General features: G+C 47.6%; 7 protein-coding genes across 7 annotated transcripts; 4 read left to right on the top strand and 3 right to left on the bottom strand.

The window, feature by feature from the left end:
* Positions 1-52: 52 nt before the first annotated feature.
* Positions 53-1,722, bottom strand: FTJAE_5911 (allantoate permease; the record flags this gene model as incomplete). Its single annotated transcript, XM_037352469.1, has 4 exons — positions 53-79; positions 137-1,039; positions 1,087-1,397; positions 1,446-1,722. The coding sequence occupies 4 exons, from the start codon at positions 1,720-1,722 to the stop codon at positions 53-55; spliced, it is 1,518 nt and encodes a 505-aa protein (XP_037206965.1).
* Positions 1,723-2,443: 721 nt separating this feature from the next.
* Positions 2,444-4,174, top strand: FTJAE_5910 (triacylglycerol lipase; the record flags this gene model as incomplete). The annotated part of the gene is made up of 3 exons (XM_037352468.1): positions 2,444-2,764; positions 2,819-3,106; positions 3,155-4,174. The coding sequence occupies 3 exons, from the start codon at positions 2,444-2,446 to the stop codon at positions 4,172-4,174; spliced, it is 1,629 nt and encodes a 542-aa protein (XP_037206964.1).
* Positions 4,175-8,704: 4,530 nt separating this feature from the next.
* FTJAE_5909 (transcriptional regulatory UME6) lies at positions 8,705-10,414 on the bottom strand (the record flags this gene model as incomplete). Its single annotated transcript, XM_037352466.1, has 1 exon — positions 8,705-10,414. The coding sequence occupies one exon, from the start codon at positions 10,412-10,414 to the stop codon at positions 8,705-8,707; it is 1,710 nt and encodes a 569-aa protein (XP_037206963.1).
* A 414-nt stretch (positions 10,415-10,828) lies between these two features.
* On the top strand, positions 10,829-11,597 carry FTJAE_5908 (uncharacterized protein; the record flags this gene model as incomplete). Its single annotated transcript, XM_037352465.1, has 2 exons — positions 10,829-10,981; positions 11,037-11,597. The coding sequence occupies 2 exons, from the start codon at positions 10,829-10,831 to the stop codon at positions 11,595-11,597; spliced, it is 714 nt and encodes a 237-aa protein (XP_037206962.1).
* Positions 11,598-12,067: 470 nt separating this feature from the next.
* Positions 12,068-12,841, top strand: FTJAE_5907 (haloacid dehalogenase type II; the record flags this gene model as incomplete). Its single annotated transcript, XM_037352464.1, has 1 exon — positions 12,068-12,841. The coding sequence occupies one exon, from the start codon at positions 12,068-12,070 to the stop codon at positions 12,839-12,841; it is 774 nt and encodes a 257-aa protein (XP_037206961.1).
* Positions 12,842-14,047: 1,206 nt separating this feature from the next.
* FTJAE_5906 (g-protein coupled receptor) lies at positions 14,048-15,538 on the top strand (the record flags this gene model as incomplete). Its single annotated transcript, XM_037352463.1, has 2 exons — positions 14,048-14,722; positions 14,774-15,538. 2 exons carry the CDS (start codon positions 14,048-14,050, stop codon positions 15,536-15,538), a joined length of 1,440 nt encoding a protein of 479 aa, XP_037206960.1.
* Positions 15,539-15,733: 195 nt separating this feature from the next.
* FTJAE_5905 (uncharacterized protein) lies at positions 15,734-17,109 on the bottom strand (the record flags this gene model as incomplete). The annotated part of the gene is made up of 2 exons (XM_037352462.1): positions 15,734-16,641; positions 16,692-17,109. 2 exons carry the CDS (start codon positions 17,107-17,109, stop codon positions 15,734-15,736), a joined length of 1,326 nt encoding a protein of 441 aa, XP_037206959.1.
* Positions 17,110-17,887: the final 778 nt, after the last annotated feature.

Raw genomic sequence — 17,887 nt, 5'->3', positions numbered from 1 at the left:
GAATATATTTAGGTAAGTTTAGTGTATCTTTAGACCAGTTTTCGTCTGCCCGTTAGAGCACGTAGCGGAAATGAGGGTTCTGCAAAACGTTAGTGCTTCGTCAGAGTCGTCACAATGTAGCCGAACTCAAACTTACCTCGAAATCTGTCAAGTCAGCTCCATCCACTTCAGAAGCATCCTCATTGTTCGTCCCAACAGCTGCAGCTGCAGCATCTCGTCGTGCATTTCGCCTGGCCAAGAGTACTCGTAGCATAATTGCGACGACCATCTGAGCCACAGAGCAGCTGAGAATCGTAATGCATCCGGTTGGATACAACGGCGCCTCAGAGCCCAAGAAAGCATGAGGGCCGATGACATTCCCGACACAGTAAGCAATGAAGACCATTGCTGAAGCAGTGATACGCTTGGTGTAGCCACCGAGATTGCTAGCGGGCATCTGCATCGCGAGAACCAGAGAGCAGACAAAAGCACCGATGATGTAATAACCAAAAAGTACGCCTATCTTGTGATGCTCACGATCAAGTTTCCAGAGCAGGCAAACTCCAATCATGGTGGGGACAAGATAGACAGTCATGATGATAGTTCGGCAGTTCTTGATTCGCGAAGCCAGGAATGTGCCTGATAGAATGTACATGACTTGGAATGCGCCCATAGGGATACCAAGAGCGACTGTCTCAAGAGGATCCTTGACAACGCCCTTGATGATGAGTTTACCGAAGTTGGCGATACCTCCGTTGATGGTCTCGTTGAGGAGCATAAACAAGACGAGAAGCCAGACTTGAGGATCGATTAAAGCCTCGCGGATTTGCTTCCACTTGATGGTTTTGTTCAAGACACCAGTTCGAGCGAGACGGCCACGGCCGATGAGTAGCGCTCGTTCTTCGAAGGTGAAGTGGCGAGCTGACATGATACTGTCGGGGAGGAAGAAGAGTAGGACGAAACCCCAGACAACCGTCATGCCTCCACAGGTCATGAAAACCGCCTTCCACACGGGAAAGTTCTTTATTTGGCCAATACCATAGGTAAGAAGACCGCCAAGCTTTTTGACGTCAGCATAGTCAGAAGAAGAGGTAAAAATGGACGTACCATAGCCCCAACACCATTACAGCAGTAGAAGATACCGGCTCTGAATGGCTGCTGCTCACGCGTATACCACATCGAAACGATCATCATGAAACACGTCGTGATGGGTGCTTCAAAGACGCCGAGGAAGAATCTGCACGTCGCCAAAGAACCAAAGTTATTTCCCGCAGCGGTCAATAATAAAACACTGCCCCATGTTATTACACATCCGCTGACAACCTTGGCCATTCGTGTTTTCTGTGCGAGAAATAGCCAAGGGTATTCCGCAGCCATATACGCAAAGTAGAAGACTGACGCAAACCAGGAATACTGATCTTATGTGATTCCCGTATCCGTAAATAGGTCGAAAACTGCTGCATAACTTAAGGCATTCTTATCGATGTATTGGAGCATGTATGTGCCCATCAACATGGGGAGGAGGATCATGTCAACTTTTCGGATGAGCTTCTTGTTAAGCTCCGTATCCGTCAATAATTCGCCGATGTACTCATTCGTGAAGTTGTGTTGACGGAGGAATGTCTCTGTAGCATCAAGTTCAACGACTTCGCCTGGTGTGATTGATTCGAGCTTTTTCATTGCGATTTGCTCTTCGGCGAGCTTCTTGTCGTAGGGCAACGGCCCTGTTGTTGCTGGTGACATCGCTAGTGTAGGGCCTTTATCCTAAGAGTCGGAAATATCTAGGCAAGTTTAGGATAACTGAGAAGATCTTTAGACCAGTGGTACTCAGTACCCTTGAATCAATCTCAGAAGTGCTCCACAGTGACAGCTTTAAGATCCATGATGATGGGGAGATCAAAGACCCATATAGCCTTCCCTTCAGTCAAACAATCCATAGACAATGGCCCGGGGTACATGATTCTCGTATCAACCAAGCGAATTAACCCTATCAGTCTATCATGCAGATCCCATCCCAACGAAGCAGCAGTTCCTGAGGTAAGAGAGCGCGAACGGCATCCTCGCCAATGACATCCTCACTAAACTCGCCCTAAATCCAGTTGGCCGCTATCAACCTCCGATACTCGGTCCTCAGATCTGACACCGGCCACGATCGGATCCATATTCAACGGGCGAAAACGCGGGGCAGGAAAGTTCCCCGATCTGAAAAGGGAGATTTCCGTGTTTTATTTCTCAGATTGGAAAGATAGGGCGTAGATGGCACTTATCTCCGGCGATTTTGCTGCTCAAGCCGTTGTCGGAACTGAGCCGTGGAGAGCGGAGCGGTTTTTGGACGCCGAGAAGATGCCCCTCATATTGATGGCGCTACTCCAACATGGAGTTTCGTCAGTGTTTAAGTCTTGAATGTATTTGACCATCATCCTCTCACGATTCCTCATTTATGGTAATAGCAAATTAAGTCAAAATGGGTAGCCAAATCTCTCCAGACACTCCAGCCATATCTCTGCCCCAAGGCAAGCTTGTCGGCGTCAAGCTGCATGACAGCCTACCCCAACCTGTAGATGGTTGGATGGGCGTCCCATACGCTCTACCCCCCACAGGCGATCTCCGTTTCCGTCTCCCCGTCAAAGTGCCAGCTTCACCTGACAAAGTCATCGATGCTTCTGACTATGGCCCTGCAGCTCCTGGCAAGGGATTGTTGGTGGGACCAACGCTTGAGCAGAGTGAGGACTGTTTGACAGTGAATATCTTCCGCAAGTCAGCGGATAAGCATGAAAAGTTGCCGGTATGCATTGTCTTTCGTTTAGACGTATCTTGGATTACTCAAATGGGACTCTAGGTTGCTTTGTACATTCATGGCGGCGCATTTAACAGAGGTTCGGCGCATATGCACAAGACGGCGTCGATGGTGGCGAACGCGCCGCAGGCGTTCGTTGCCGTGACGTTTCAATATCGAATTGGAGCTTTGGGATTCTTGCCCTCAAGTCTGAGTGCCAAGGAGGGTGTTCTCAACCTTGGATTAAAGGATCAGATTCTCATGATGGAGTGGGTGCAAGAAAACATCGCAGCCTTCGGTGGTGACCCTAGTAATGTTACATTGTTTGGTCTGTCTGCCGGTGCTCATTCTGTAAGTTCCAGGGTTAATTTGAGCGTACAGTCAACTAACTTCAAACAGATCGGTCATCATATCATGCACTACAAGGATGGTGTTGCCCCTCTCTTTCATAAAGCCATTATTGAGTCTGGAGCTCCTACATCACGAGCCGTGAGACCATACAATGCGCCGATTCATGAAGCCCAGTTTAAGGACTTCCTCCGCGCGGTCGGCGTCCCCGAAGATCTCCCAGAGAATGAGATCTTTCCTTATCTGCGCCAACAACCCGAGAAGGTCATCACAGATGCACAAACAGCCACATTTGACAAGTACAACCCCTCCCTCCGCTGGGCTTTCCAACCTGTCATTGACGGTGAAGTCATCGCTCGACCGCCTCTCGAGACATGGAAGTCGGGCAAGTGGCATAAGGTGCCCATAATGACTGGCTTCACAACGAACGAAGGTTCCCTTTACGTTAACAAGCAAATGTCGGAGTCTTCTCAGTTCCGACACTTCTGGGCCGAGTTGCTGCCGCTGCTTACCTCCGAGGATTTGGACACTATTGAGGAACTCTACCGAGATCCAGCCAAGTTTGAGGATTCCGAGTACAAGGAGACACGCAAAGATATGGGATCACAGTATAAACGCATCGAGGCTGCATATGCCCACTATGCTTATGTCGCTCCCGCGCGTCAGACAGCCGAGCTCGCCTCCCCATCAGTACCCGTCTACCTCTACCACTGGGCCGCTGTCAGCACGGTCAACAACGGTGCCCAGCATGCCGATAACATGCGTTACGAAGTCTGTGATCCCAAGGTCGTCGCTGTCTCTGAAACACAAAAAGACCTTGCCAAGACATTGAACCATTACGTTACCAGCTTCATCACAAGAGGTGATCCCAATGCTGTACCTGGAGAGTACCCACAGAGACCCAAATGGGAGGCATATGATCCCAAGAGTCCCAAGGTATTGAGATTCGGCGAAGGGAATGAGGAGTTGATAGGAGGAAGTGCCGGTAAGACTGCTGTGTTTACAGATGATGATTGGGCTCGTAAACAATCTGAGTTTTGGTGGAGTAAAGTAGACATCTCACAGCAGTGAGCAGAGAAAGGAAAGAGACACATAAACATGTACAACACTCAGGCTATTATTAACAACAGTCTTGAAAGAGCTTCTTCTCCCACCTTGACTGTATGGAAATGCTCTGTGGTAGAAGCGGTACCACCTACCAGGAATGGAAAGAGTCCATCTACGCTTGCCTTGCCTCGTGACCAAGCAAAGGCTTAACCTCCCCTCTTGAACTTCAGTAGACCTTAACACCACCTCCACCGCCGACTGGAATATGGCAGAACACTCACAAAAACATGGATATAATACAATCGCAAAAAGATATCTTGAGCTTCAGCTCTATCAATGCGTAATCAGGGAATCGAACCCTGGGCTCCCCGACGCTGCTCGAATGGCAACGGAGAATTTTACCACTAAACCAATTACGCTTCTACTGATGGTGTTGAGACGATCCCAGTCCGGATCAAGTCGTGGAAGGAGAGCAAAGTTTGACGTTGACTTTGGAAGAGCTCTGATTAAGCTAAAATTACATAGATAAGACATTGAGATATAAGTTCCAATAGGCTCTGGAGGAACAGCGGTTTTCCATCTGCATGAGAAATCTTCACAAACTCACAAACTTAGTCAAGTTTTTTTATATCAACAGAACCTATCCGTTGTTCCCTTCTTCTGCCCCATGATGTTCAGTCTCTGGAGGGGTCTCCATCTCTTGATGGAGATGAGTTTGGGCACGTGACTTGACTTCGGGGCTTCTTCGCCTGGTTGATGACTGTTGGGTTGCGTTATCATCAATATTGCTGGAGCTCGGGACGGAGCTAGAAGGCTCTGATATATCTTGACGGATTGGATGTTCGCGACCTGTTGTGACGTTGCCAATGTTAGATGACCGATGAGCTTGGTTAAGAGCAAAGTCTCCCGAGTCGAAATATTTTCTTCCCTTTCATCAAAAGTGTTAGCTTGACATATGCAAGGGCAAAAGATATCGTGCGAACCTCTAATTGGTGATTGAGAAGGCTGCCTCGCTTTGGAAGGATCCCATATCGATTCAAGAGGCGCTTGTTCTTATCTGTATCCATATCGGTTGATTTGGTCTGGTTCATAGTCCAGTACGAAGTTTTGATGAGCGAAATACTTGGTTCCGGAGAAAAAAAAGATCAAACGTATTTTATTCTCGGTATTGATAATATTGCCCATTCTTGGGGACCAGAGAAACCCTTAAAGCTACATCCAGAAAGTGATGGTTCGTACTGGACGCGCATGACGTAGCCTAGGTTGTCTCGTGCCAGAGATGCATATTGAACCCTGCATTTTACTATGGGTTGCGGACCGTTCTCGAAGGGTCTTGGGGGGCTTCATGTGTCAAAATGCTATGGGTTGCAACCATCAGTCACATGCTAATGCGCGTTTTATTGCGTACAGTGTTTATCCTCACTTCACGAACTGATTAAAGATGCATGTTGAGTGAGATTGGTGGACAAGAAGCATACGAAGAACGGCTGTTGGTATGAATCAACAACTGCGACGGTTGGGTGATGATCCTGTGCGATGACCCCAGTGCATCAGCTGGCCTAGTGGCTGGATAACCCACTGTAAATCAAGGCCTCGCTTAGAGTCTTGTCTGAGCTCAAGTGGGCTATGCCACGTTCACTGGACCACCAAAGATGATTGCCTTGCATAGATCTAACGGGTTTAGTTGGAGCAGAAAGAGAAGAGAAATCCGCAGCAAGAAAAGGAACATGAGAGAGACTCACGACGGGATTTAAAACAGGATGTCTCTTGGACCCTGTATTTCATTACGTAGGGCGGTCAGTAGCGCTGATATGCCGAAGAACCCGAGTGCAACGTCCACCCCGCAGTACTGGTTTGGCACTGTCCATGCCTGTCCACCTTTTGAATCACAGACTGCGGAGGTTCACCCAACGCCCCGTGGGAGACGATATAAATACAGTACAACGGTCATAAATGCGGTGCATTCGCCCAAATCCCTCAAAGTGGAACACCATCGCCGATCAATTTTGCAAACCTACCAAAATGCCATTCGTTAATGAACCTACCTCTCCCTCAGAGCCTGAGGTCTCTCAACAGTCACCATCATCAAACAAAGAAACATATTCGCTTTCTTTATCGGAGCATACAAGAAACCAGATAGCGGCTCTGCTCGAATCACCCAACGCGCAACTGTCGCCGGACCTGGCTTTCTTGCCTAGTAGCTGTGTTCTTTCATTACCGCGACTGAACTCAGGCTCAAGCGCGAGCACGCAAACATAAGGGCGTCGTCACCTTGAGCCGATCAGATATCCTGAACGAAAACCGGCTGAGATTGGGAGAGAGAATTGTGACTTGTAATGAAGTCCAATGTTACCAAGGCGTTATTCATGTTTCTTTTCGGATGGATCGGCGGAAAGGTCGGGACCAAAATGGAAATCTGTTGATTGCGGGGGCTTAGAATGCGCACGCCCGGGATTCTGGGTCCGTTGGACGTTCATCCCCAGGAGGGACTTCCTACATATTTAATATGAGATCAAGCTATGTCAAATTGACGATGTTAATTCTAGATAAGATCAGCATTTTATTCTACCGAGTTTGGATAATAAATTGGCAGCTGGCCAAGCATCTCGGTCGGCAGTTGAATGTGCCGAACATAACTTGATCTGCCGAATATCGTGTTTCCCCAACCTGTCGCGTGAATTAAGCATACTTGCATATCTCGGCATATAGAGGCGAGATATTTCATCAGCTTTGAGATCATACTAATAGGCAAAAATAGAGCAGTGCGAAGGCTATACTCTTGTGGGTGAATCTTGGACGCAAGCATTCGGGTCTTGAAGGCGTCAACTCCGCTATGCAATACCAGTAGCATAGGAGCAAGAGTGATTCTGTCTCTTGCCTTTCTAGCACGCGACTGTAGTTAACGAAGTATAGAATTAAAATTGAAGCCGCAGGGGCAAGGCAGTTGTACTTGATCAAGATTTTATTGTCAAAATGCCTCATACCACGAGCCTCGGGATAGAAACAAACATGCTCAACGCCGAAAACTGTAGCCCTTGGGGATTTTAAGGAGTTTAATTGAAGACTTTGCTTGTAAGCCTTCTGTATAGATGTATAGTCTAGATTTCTTTACCTTCGCTCGGTCTCATTGACAATGAATTTGCTTGTAGTCCAATCAGCACCAGCCATCCCCAGTTCAAAGTTGCCAAATCGGGAGAATCACCATGAGTCATTCTGTATCATTGTGTATCGAAAATGTCTAATTCCGAGCCTCCCGTACTAAATGCAGGGGTAATCACCTAGTGTACATATCTTGATCGGTGCAGTGTTCGCTATCAGGCAACTTAATTTTGACAGCACAAGTTAGAAAGGCTTTCAGGGCTTCAAATGAATTGTAAAAGCAGATTTAACACCATTCAGAAGGTAATGCTGTAGACCCGTAGAGACATTCCATAAAAATAGCTGTTAGGATTTAGGATTTCTTTGAAGATATTCTTTACTACAATTCCGTCCCTCGTGTCCACATCTTGTTGCATGTCTCGCAGTGTTACTGGTGGTTTAAGGAGAACAGTAGCATCCGACCTGAGTGATCACTTTCATGGCGGTCTGTGTGACAGCAGACTTCAAGTGACGCCCCTCGCCCATCTAACGGGCACTTCATCAACCCCGAGCCGCTACTTTGCAGCATTGAGAGCAGGGTACATACTCGCGGCCAACTCCTTTCGTCTCGGCGTGACGTAACATCCAGGGAACTATACAAAATGATTCATCGTGAGCACTGAGATATCATTGTACCATGGGATTATCGACTGGGAAGGCACTAAAGCGAGGCATGTAAAGATGTATAATATAGCATATAAAGTTTGGCAGCAGTCTCGTAGCTTAGATCCGACAATACTAAAACGGCAGTCAAGCACTTTCAAGAAGGCTATGCACGAAAGGTACAGTCTATCCTGATTTCTTTCTCCTACTGATCACTCTACATGATGCATAATATTTTGCCGAACTGAGGTTACTCGCATGGAATACTGCGTCTTTGAGGACCCATTGAACCGACATCGCCTGACATATGAGGCTTTCCATCGTCCCTTGTTTCAGTCTATCACAACGTCATCTGCTAACTTTGGCAATCTTTAACAGGCCAATATGAGGCTCAAAGGCCCAAGCTGCTTATAATGAAGGACGGGGAGACTCTCTAGATAAGTATTGCTGCTGATAACCTTAAGCTAGTGCGTTGTGAGCAAGTGAATTGCTTGTGGATCTGTTCTTACCCAAATAAAAATATTCTTAGCTATAATTACCATGTCTGGTAACTCGTTGTCTGTCTATCGATCCTTATATGAGCCCTAGCGGAGGGACGATAACTCAGGACCTTGATCCTCAGTTATAACAGAATTTAGGTAAATGAATAAATATTTAGGAAATTTCTACTAACTTTAGGAAAATCTTTACTAACTTTAGGATGCCCTTTGCTAAGTCTATTCGAATATTATAAATCAAGGTCTGATATCTTCTTGTTCCCCGAGGGGACCTTAGTGCCTTGCCATTCTCCACTGTCTAAAGCACCTCAACCATTCAAACCAACAACGGAATATTGTCCAACCTCCCAAAGCAAGCCGCCAAGTTCCATTCCTGAGTCAATGCCCCTCGTTGTGTCCACGTTTTCCGAATGATCTTCATAGCCTCGATCAAGCCACCCACGTTACTCAGTGGCTTCGTTCTACTAAAGATGTGTTCAACCACAGTTTCATGACTTTCGGACGCCAAACACCCTGTCACGCAGAAGGGCCACGCAACCGTCATCAACCAGCTTGGCGTAGTCAAGCTTTCCAACAATTTCAGATTTGCGGACACAAGATCAACAACTTCGCTCACGTCGGGATGCCATCCCGAGAGAACGACAGTTAGGTAGAGCTGTGCAGCGTTCGCCCATACCCGAGTAATGGCGTAGTAGGCGTCGCGTGGAGGGCGCATGGTTCGTAGTAGAGTGAACTCTGCGAAAATCTCACCTTGCTGATTGGTCGTCTCTTGTGCTCGGTGCTCTTCATCGTTCAGTATCGCCAGGCCTCGATCAAGCTTTTCAAGAATTTTCCCTGCCTTTTGAACCAAAGTCATAAAAGAGAAATTCCCTTTCCTTTTCGTCTCTTTCTTCCAGGCGTTGAGAGCCACTGCTTCGGCAATGCTGAGAAATACCCAGTTCTCGCACCCAGTCACATCTTTCATGTTCAGACTGGTTTCACCTTGGCCCGACATCAACTTTTCGTGATAGTCAATGAGACTTGGTGCCTGCTCCAGTGCGCTGCTAGATACGATGTCGGCGAGAATGATCTTGGCAGTGAAGAAGCGTAAAGCTACTTGCGTTGAAGAAAACAAGTTGACGTCTGAACAATTGACTCTGTTCGCCTGCTCCGCTGACATCTGCGTCGGATCAAATGTCACGCGCCACACAACATGCTTTATTTCTGGCGAGTCGAGAACTTGCTTGAAGAGTATTATCGAAGCATCTAGGTGTGGTCTCCATGCTTGGGAATACTGAGTCATGGTCTCGAACTCGAGTAACAACAGGATATCTCCAAAGAGATGCGTTCTCTCCCATAGATTAGCGGTGGCGCCAAGCATCTCAACCCTATGCTGCATTCCCTTGAAAGCTTGCTCTGATTGCTTCTGAACTTGCTCCCAGGCAAAGCTGGCACACAAGGTATATCCTGCGCCAGGAACGAGGGGCACGACTGAGAAGAAGTAGGTAACTAGGCTCACGATCAACTGTCTTGACTCGGGGTTTCTAAAGGCAGCAAGGAGGAGCCAGTTATGACCGCCTTCGAAGAGCGAAGTGTGATAGAAGGGGTGGAGTAGTGGAAAGACATAGTCCTTGTAGGTCATGAGAAAACGCAGATCCTCTTCGCCGTCGAGATCGACTTTGAGCCTCTCGCGGAAGGTATTTCCAAATAGGAAGTGCTCCGGATTATCGCGTAGTGGTAGGTCGACAGTATTGAGTATATCGTTTGCGCGATTGTCAGTGCTTAGTGAGATATCACTGTCAATGTTGCTAGGCCAAGAAGCCGGTGTCGTGTCGTCAACCGACTCCGAGATAGTTATGCCAGGTGGTGTTGGGCCCGGAGGAGGGACTGGGGGTGAAGCAGATTCTTCAACCCGAGGAAACTCCTCATTATCGAGTTGATGAGTAATCTTCTGAATCATCTGCCTCCCCCTTTTGTTTCTAGCATTTCGTTTGACCTGAGCCTTCAAGCGCTGGCTCATTTGCCGCTGTTGCTCGGCATTGTCCATCCATACGGGCTTCGCATCGCTGAAATGACACGCTAATCCGAGCGCGACACAATTTCCGCAAGTCGGCTGAATCTCGTCACATTTCTTGTGGCGTAAGCGACAGATCCAACAGCTTCCATTCTTTCTCATTGTTTGTAATCGTGGTTATGCAAGAGTTGGGAAGCGCGGGAACTCAAATCTCCGCGCGGAGATACTTGGGCTAAGACTGCGATGATTCGCTAGAGGGTGACGGATATGATTAGTCATTGGAAAGGGTTCCGCGCGTTGAATACTACCGCGCGGAATGTCAACAAATTAGACTTTTGGTTGTCAGGACTCGATTAAGGGATGTAGGCAAAACCGTATATATAGGCACCCATCTGCGCAACAATGTAGTTTCGATTTTTACTCTTAATTTTCATCAGTCCACTTACTATGCCTTCGTTAACCGTGCTTGTGCTTGGCGGCACCGGCCCTGCCGGTATCAATCTGCTACGGGAGCTACTTCATCGCAAACACAAAGTGGTAGCATATGCAAGAAATCCTCAAAAGGTTCCTGAAGATTTGGCTTCCAATCCATCACTCGAGGTAAGTCTGGCGTATGATGGTCATCTAGAACGACGAAAGCGGCTAACTTTCCCAGATCGTCAAGGGAGAGCTGTCTGATAAAGCAGCCCTCGACCGAGCCGTGGCCAAGGTCAACATCGTCATTTCGCTCCTTGGACCTCTAATCACCGATCGTACGACGCCCCCAAACTCTATTCCCGACTTCTACAAGAACTCCCTGTTTCCCGCGATGCGCCGACACGGCGTTAAGCGAATCTTTGCAATGGGAACGCTCACCATCACCCAGAAGGAAGACTCATGGACTATGCTCCAGCCAACAATAAATCTCATGGTCCGCACCGTATTTTCGAACGCTTACCGTGGTATCACCTCGATTGGAAAAGCATTTGAGCTCGACGCCACGGACCTCGATTGGACCATATTCCGTATCTCAGCCATCCCTGGGGGCTCTGATAAGGAAAGCTGGGCGAAGGACAGGGAAGACGGAAAGCCTTTTGTTGGATACGTTGGGCAGAAGGGCTATACGTATTCTTTTCCACGAGGCGCGCTGGCAAGATGGCTTGTTGATGCTGCTGAAAGTGGGCTACAGGATTGGGTGCGCAAGGCACCTGCGGTTTCCAGGCTGTCTGGCAGCTGAACATCCCACTCTGGTCGGGTCTTCTCAACTTTGTTTCTTTTGATTTTGTTTAGTATGTAGCTGTTGTTTAGGTTTCTTGGACTGGCAAATGCTGGGCCTTTATTGTACGTGATTAATCCTTAAATACTTCTGCCAAGATGGCCTAATTCATGAATCAAGTATCTGGGACTGGGACATGATAATGCAAGTGCTTTTCAATAACCTAACTGCAAACTTCGAACGACCAAAATATTTCTCAGTGTAAAATTCGCTGCCTTTGCAGAAGGATCCTGTCTTGACGTCAGTGGTCAGAAGGAAATCGTGATCTCGTCAACGACGCCCTTGCGACTCCAGTACAAATAAGCTTCCGATGACCGTTAACCGTCTCCCATCAACTCAATCTCTTACTCACTATAAATGAGAATAGCAACATTTACCAATTCCTCACTCACACTGATTCGTTGTCGCCTTTTTAGCCCATAATTCTCAGCATGTCTTCTGATCTTACCACGTTCAAGGCCCTATCATTTGACTGCTATGGGACTTTGATAGACCAAGAGTCTGGCATGATTCGTGGCTTACAGCCTATCATCAGTCGTCTTCCTTTTGAAAGCGATTACAAAAAGAATCCTGTTTTGTTGATCCAGCGCTTTCATGAGCTTACCCAAGTCCTTGAAGAGGGGGAGCCTACCCTAAGCTACGGCAGTATCGTCTCGCGCTCGTTCAAAAGTCTCACAGACGAACTTAGCATTTCTGTACCCGAAGAAGAAATGAATCATCTTGAGTCCCTACCCGGGACTTGGCTACCTTTCCCCGACACAATTCCAGGCTTGCAAATTTTAAAGAAACACTACAAACTCATCATCCTCACTAACATGGATAACCTCAACGCCTCTTCAACTCTAAAGCACCTCCAGCCCGCTGAATTCGACAAGGTCTACACTGCCGAAGACATCGGTAGTTATAAACCCGCTAAGGCAAACTTCGACTACTTATTTGATCATCTCAGAAGCGATCTGAGCGTCGACAAGGATTGCGGGGAATTACTTCACGTAGCGAGAAGTTTGACTGCAGATCACGTTCCGGCCAAACGGTTCGGACTCAGAAGTGTTTGGATCTCCCGCGGCGGTGAAAAGAAAGAGGGAACAGGTGTCGGAGGTGATTACGAGAGGTTGAAAGAAAATGTGGCGTTTGAATGGAGATTTGATAGCATTGGGAAGTTTGCGGAGGAAGTCGAGAGACAATTCGCTGAGAAGACCGCGTAGAAATACGCGATTTTACGCTGCGGCCTGAATAGTTACAACGTACGGTCATGGATCATGGGTGAAGCAGGGCTGAGCGCTGAGTTATGCCCGGCAGATAGCTACGGTGCCAGATATGCAACTCATCGAGATGAAGCCTTGCTTTGTTTATATGGACTGAGTTCAGACTCAATGGCAGCCGTTTTTAGGCCCAAAGCATATGAAATTAGTATTGTTTCATCTTCTGCAGCAGCACGGCCCAGCGCAGTGGAACATGGTGCGATTCACTCACTCAGCCTCATTTCCCAATCGTGATTCAGTCCCGATGCTAACAAAAACTCAAAGACCTCGCTCGTTCTAGACCGTCTCAGTGCATGAAATGGGAAAATGTCACCCGCTATGACCAAAACTGCCGAAACGCCCAGGGCTCGGTGCGCTAAGACACATGGGATGGCCGCTATGTCTGAGCGTTTTACCAAGAATGTTCTAGTGAGTAACGTTTGAACACCAAACACTGACTCGCTCGACGCCACATCGCGTGCGCCGATCCTAACTTGCCCACGCCATGTCAGGAACAGAAGGACGATGAATCCTGTGCCGAGGCTCGTTTTTGAGGTGAGAGAAATAGAGTTGAGTTTTGAAGTCAACTGGAGAGTTGTATTTTCATCCACTATTGATGTGCAATCGTGCCGTAGCAAGCGAGTCGATCTTTGGGTCGGTCAAGACCCATTTTCTAAGCATATTTCTTTTGGCTTTTTTTTTTCTTCATCAACCTGAGACACGACATTCTATCTCCACTACGGAGCCTCTTCAAGGGTGATGGATAACGCTCCAAAGTGACAAGATGTCAAGAATGGATCTCAATTACGTACTGATCCGTAGAATAGCCAAATGAATTCCACGTTTTTCTTCTCACGAATCTGCAGCGGAAAAAGCCACATCCGTGAGAGACGACTAGGTTGGCCTAGCCTCGGCGCGAAAACAGTCGGCCGAGAACTCTAGTGCTGAAAAAATGCCAGGATTACCTTGATGCGTTAATACAGAACGGGCGCTCAGCTGCGAAGCGATGTCACATCGTGGATCTGTGCCTCTGGGCGATAAATCCTTCACATTCTTGGCCCATTCAGGGCCTTTTTCCCTCTTAATATCCGTGGGGGGCTGTCATTTCTCATCTGCAGTTCGCATCTCGTTCCTGAGATTCGACAGATTCTCTCATTAAACCAAATAATAATGGCGTGGGGCGATCTTCCTGTTGAAGGGCGGACGTTGGACCCTTTGAACGATGATCTTCGACACGGATTGACTGCCGTGACTGTTCTCGCTTTCATTTCGTTCTTTTCTGCGAGTACTTTGTTCTTTTATTTGGTGTATAAGCTTACGACATGGAGCTTGTTCATCAAGTCGCAGCCTTCGGGGCACTTTCAACAAACGACTGGACCGATTCAGAGGGCGATAGACTTTACGCTGGGTATTGATGGGATATTTGCCGAGAACGATCAAGACGCCAACAAGAAGGCAGACGGAACTGTTCCTACCGCCCCTCGACGACCGAATCAGTTCCTCGTCCTGATCATCAATCTACTACTCGCCGACATGCACCAAGGAGTAGCCTTCTTTCTCAACGCGGCGTGGCTCCGGAATAATGCGATCATGGTTGGAACAGCGTCTTGCTATACCCAGGGACTCTTCGTGTCGCTTGGTGACTTGGCCTCGTCCATGTTCATAACTTTAATCGCCTTCCACACATATCTTGCTGTTGTCAAGCGACGACAGACACCACAGAGGATGCTTTACGCAATGATCATCGCCATATGGATCTTCGTCTACGCCATCTCCCTCATTCCAATCGCCGTGACTCGCAATGGTGCGGAATTCGGAGGTTTCTTCGTCCGCGCCGGAAGTTGGGTAAGTACCGTATGCCCCATTGACTGTCGGCAGTCCACTAACATTATACAGTGCTGGATGAACCGAAAGTACGAGAATCTTCGACTCTTTACACATTACCTCTACATCTTCCTCGGCCTTGGTACAACATCCGTCTTATACCTCATCATCTTCTTCCATCTCCGTCGTCAAGCCCGATTTGAGTCTTCAGGATCACCAAGCCAGGCCGATACCATGCAACTCCAACTCAGCCGTAACCCTGCCTTCCTGATCTACCCCGTCATCTACGTCATGTGTACCCTTCCTCTTGCGGCTGGCCGTATTGCGACGATGGCTGGTGCAAATGTACCCAACGGCTACTTCTGCTTTGCAGGTGCCATGATCGCATCCAACGGTTCCTTCGATTGCTTGCTATTTGGCACAACCCGAAACACAATCGTCTTCGCCTCAAAGTACGATATATCGTCCGATGATGTTGGCCTGAGCACCTTCGCCTTCCTCAAAACACCTAGTCGTCGGTTCGGAAACACCATCTCGATTCAGGGTGGCCAACAAGCAGACGAGAATGTCGCCGGAGGATGGTGGTCATGGCCTGCTAGGGCAAGCGCTTCAGAGAACAGAAGCAGAAAGGGAATGACTCGCACCATCAGCCAAGAATCTCTGAGAGGACCGGCTATTCAGATGGATACCGTGACATCGGTGGTGGTCGAGGTTGACGACTCGGCGGAGAGAGACCCAAGATACCCAGATACGACAGCGAGCTCTAATCCTTCGCTACGCAGCGCGGAAAAGGATTATACGAGAACGATACAAAGAAGCATGGATGCCCATAGATAAGACTTTAATGTTGATACCAAGTAATGAAAATAGAAGCTTTAATGATATTGGCATATTGAGATATACACCCTGCAACTGGTATGCTGTCAAACATATGTACTGAGCATGATAGAAGTCATAACAACGGACAAGGTCATCACTTCGCTTTTAGGATTTTTCCTCTGAAGTCTCCTCCCGACCAGTCTCTGAAGCCTCCTACGAACCTGCATCCCCTGACCCTGCCTCTGAATACTCCTCCGAACCAGCCTCTGAATACTCCGAACCAGTATCTGAGTACACGGTCGCTGGGTTTCTTTCCAGCTCATCAAGCCACTCCTCGTCTGGTTCATACCATATCCTGGTCTTTGCGCACTTCATTTCGATGCCAATTTTGACGGCAGGCTCGGAGAGTTGCCACGGCGGTTCTGTGCCTACTGGCGACGTCCACGCAATGACGGAAAGCGCCGGAAACAGTGCCTCATGGTCGATGAGAGTTTTGACCATATCGTAATCCACAGGAATCAAATACCACCACGGGTCATAATCGTCCGTAAGTTCTTGACCTGGGAGCAATAGCGGGGTCTTTTCATAGATCTCAATGTCCTGCAAGAAAAGCACCTTCAAGCCTGGCGGTAGATGCTCTCTAAGCTTGGGCAACCACTCGATATCACCTCGATAGAGATAACGCCCAAAAAGAGCTTTTGGTGGGGCGGCGATATATTGAAGAGATTTGAAGTTGGCAAATTTCATTGGCTTGTCTTCGAAGTATGGGCGGTGACAGTCCCAATAAAGATCTATAATCTTGATTCTCTCCTGGCACGGTCTTAGAATTCGTGGAAAGTTCGGGGTACCTCGGTCTATTTCATTCATAGGGTGGTGAAACTCAAAGCGCTTGAGTTTCTTTGCATTCCGCAGAAGCCTTTCCAGAATCTTGTCTGTGTAATTGTAGACTTCTAGGTAGAGGGACTCTAGGTTCTCTAACGGAAGAGGCTGAACTAATTCAGAGGCATAACGATCGAGTCTAACATTCCGGAGGCGCAAATATGTAAGGCTGGGGTAGCGAAATAGTTTAATCTCATCCAAAGACAAAATGCGCTCGTCTGGGCCCCTGATATCGTAGGATACTATGTGCACTATTAGTCTCTATCATTGTTGTGATTCTTGACAAACTCACCGGTCTTCAGTCTAGGCTTAGGGGCCATACGTCCGGCTAGAAGCGAGGCCATGTTTTCAAAATCAGCCAGGCCGTCTCGGGCTCCAATGATGATGGTCTCCCCATTACTCAATGTGGCGGTCTCAATGTTGCGAAGGTCAAGGCAGAGGAGCAGCCAGAAATATCGAGCATCAACGTTTTTGACATCTAAATGATGAATCATGTTGAGGATCCTGGGATCTCCTTTGGCGACTCTGAGAAACCTTCTGAAATGTCTATCTCTGGAGAAGATCATTCTCCTGTAAAACATTGACTTGGCCATTGCGTTAATGGTCTTACTCGTCTGCATGAGAGGCCTGATTTGGCGTGGCTCGAGCTTGCGTAGAATCATCGAGAATATCTCGGGCGGTAGGCGATCCAGCCTCGTTTGTCCTTCCATATTTGCGGTGCTTGTCGTGATCAAGAGGTTTTTTTTTATAAAGAAGAAGGGATGAAACAAGCGGGGATGGATGATGTCCTCAGTGAACTTACTGAAGCACAGCAGAGGCTAGCCAGATATGGCTTAGTGCAAACCCCATATGGTGATTGACCAATCAACAGCCATCCTGCTGTATGTGAGATCAACACTCTCTGTTTTCTATGTGATTCTGTGACATATAATATCTATAAATTAGTATACTTAGCCGCGGTTATCTGTCTAGGTATATAGAGTACTTAAATTACAATATATTGACTTGACGTGCGCAATCAAACAGTCACTTCATTGCTACAATCGGAAATAAATCTAATATGTGCATCACCATCATCATGCATGTCATTGGCAAATGCGGTCACGAAATCACTCATGAGGTCCAGAGTTTAGACTGTGACAGTAAGGAGAGTGGAGGTTGTGCTGGCCTCGAACTGAATCCAAGCAGATCGATAGAAACAAACTGTTTTCCCTGTGAAGAAGCTAAAAGGCTGGCGGAGGAAGAGGAGAGAAAAAAGGCTACACGACTATAGACTGATCACAAACTGAATATAGAATAGTATGTAATGTGCATGATACACAAACCTTGAGTTTGAGCTACGTGTTTCTGTAATTTAAATGAAGAGCTGTGACTTAGATACAACGAGTGACATATCTTGATTCAGAAAGCCACGCCACGTATAAAGAGCTCTCCTCAGCATTTCCAACATCACGAGAAAATATTTCTCACACGTCGAATTTATCAAAA

The sequence above is a fragment of the Fusarium tjaetaba genome (genome assembly GCF_013396195.1).
Source record: "Fusarium tjaetaba strain NRRL 66243 chromosome Unknown NRRL66243_c0000113, whole genome shotgun sequence".
Classification (NCBI taxonomy): domain Eukaryota; kingdom Fungi; phylum Ascomycota; class Sordariomycetes; order Hypocreales; family Nectriaceae; genus Fusarium; species Fusarium tjaetaba.
This window is presented reverse-complemented; position numbering and strand designations above follow the sequence as displayed.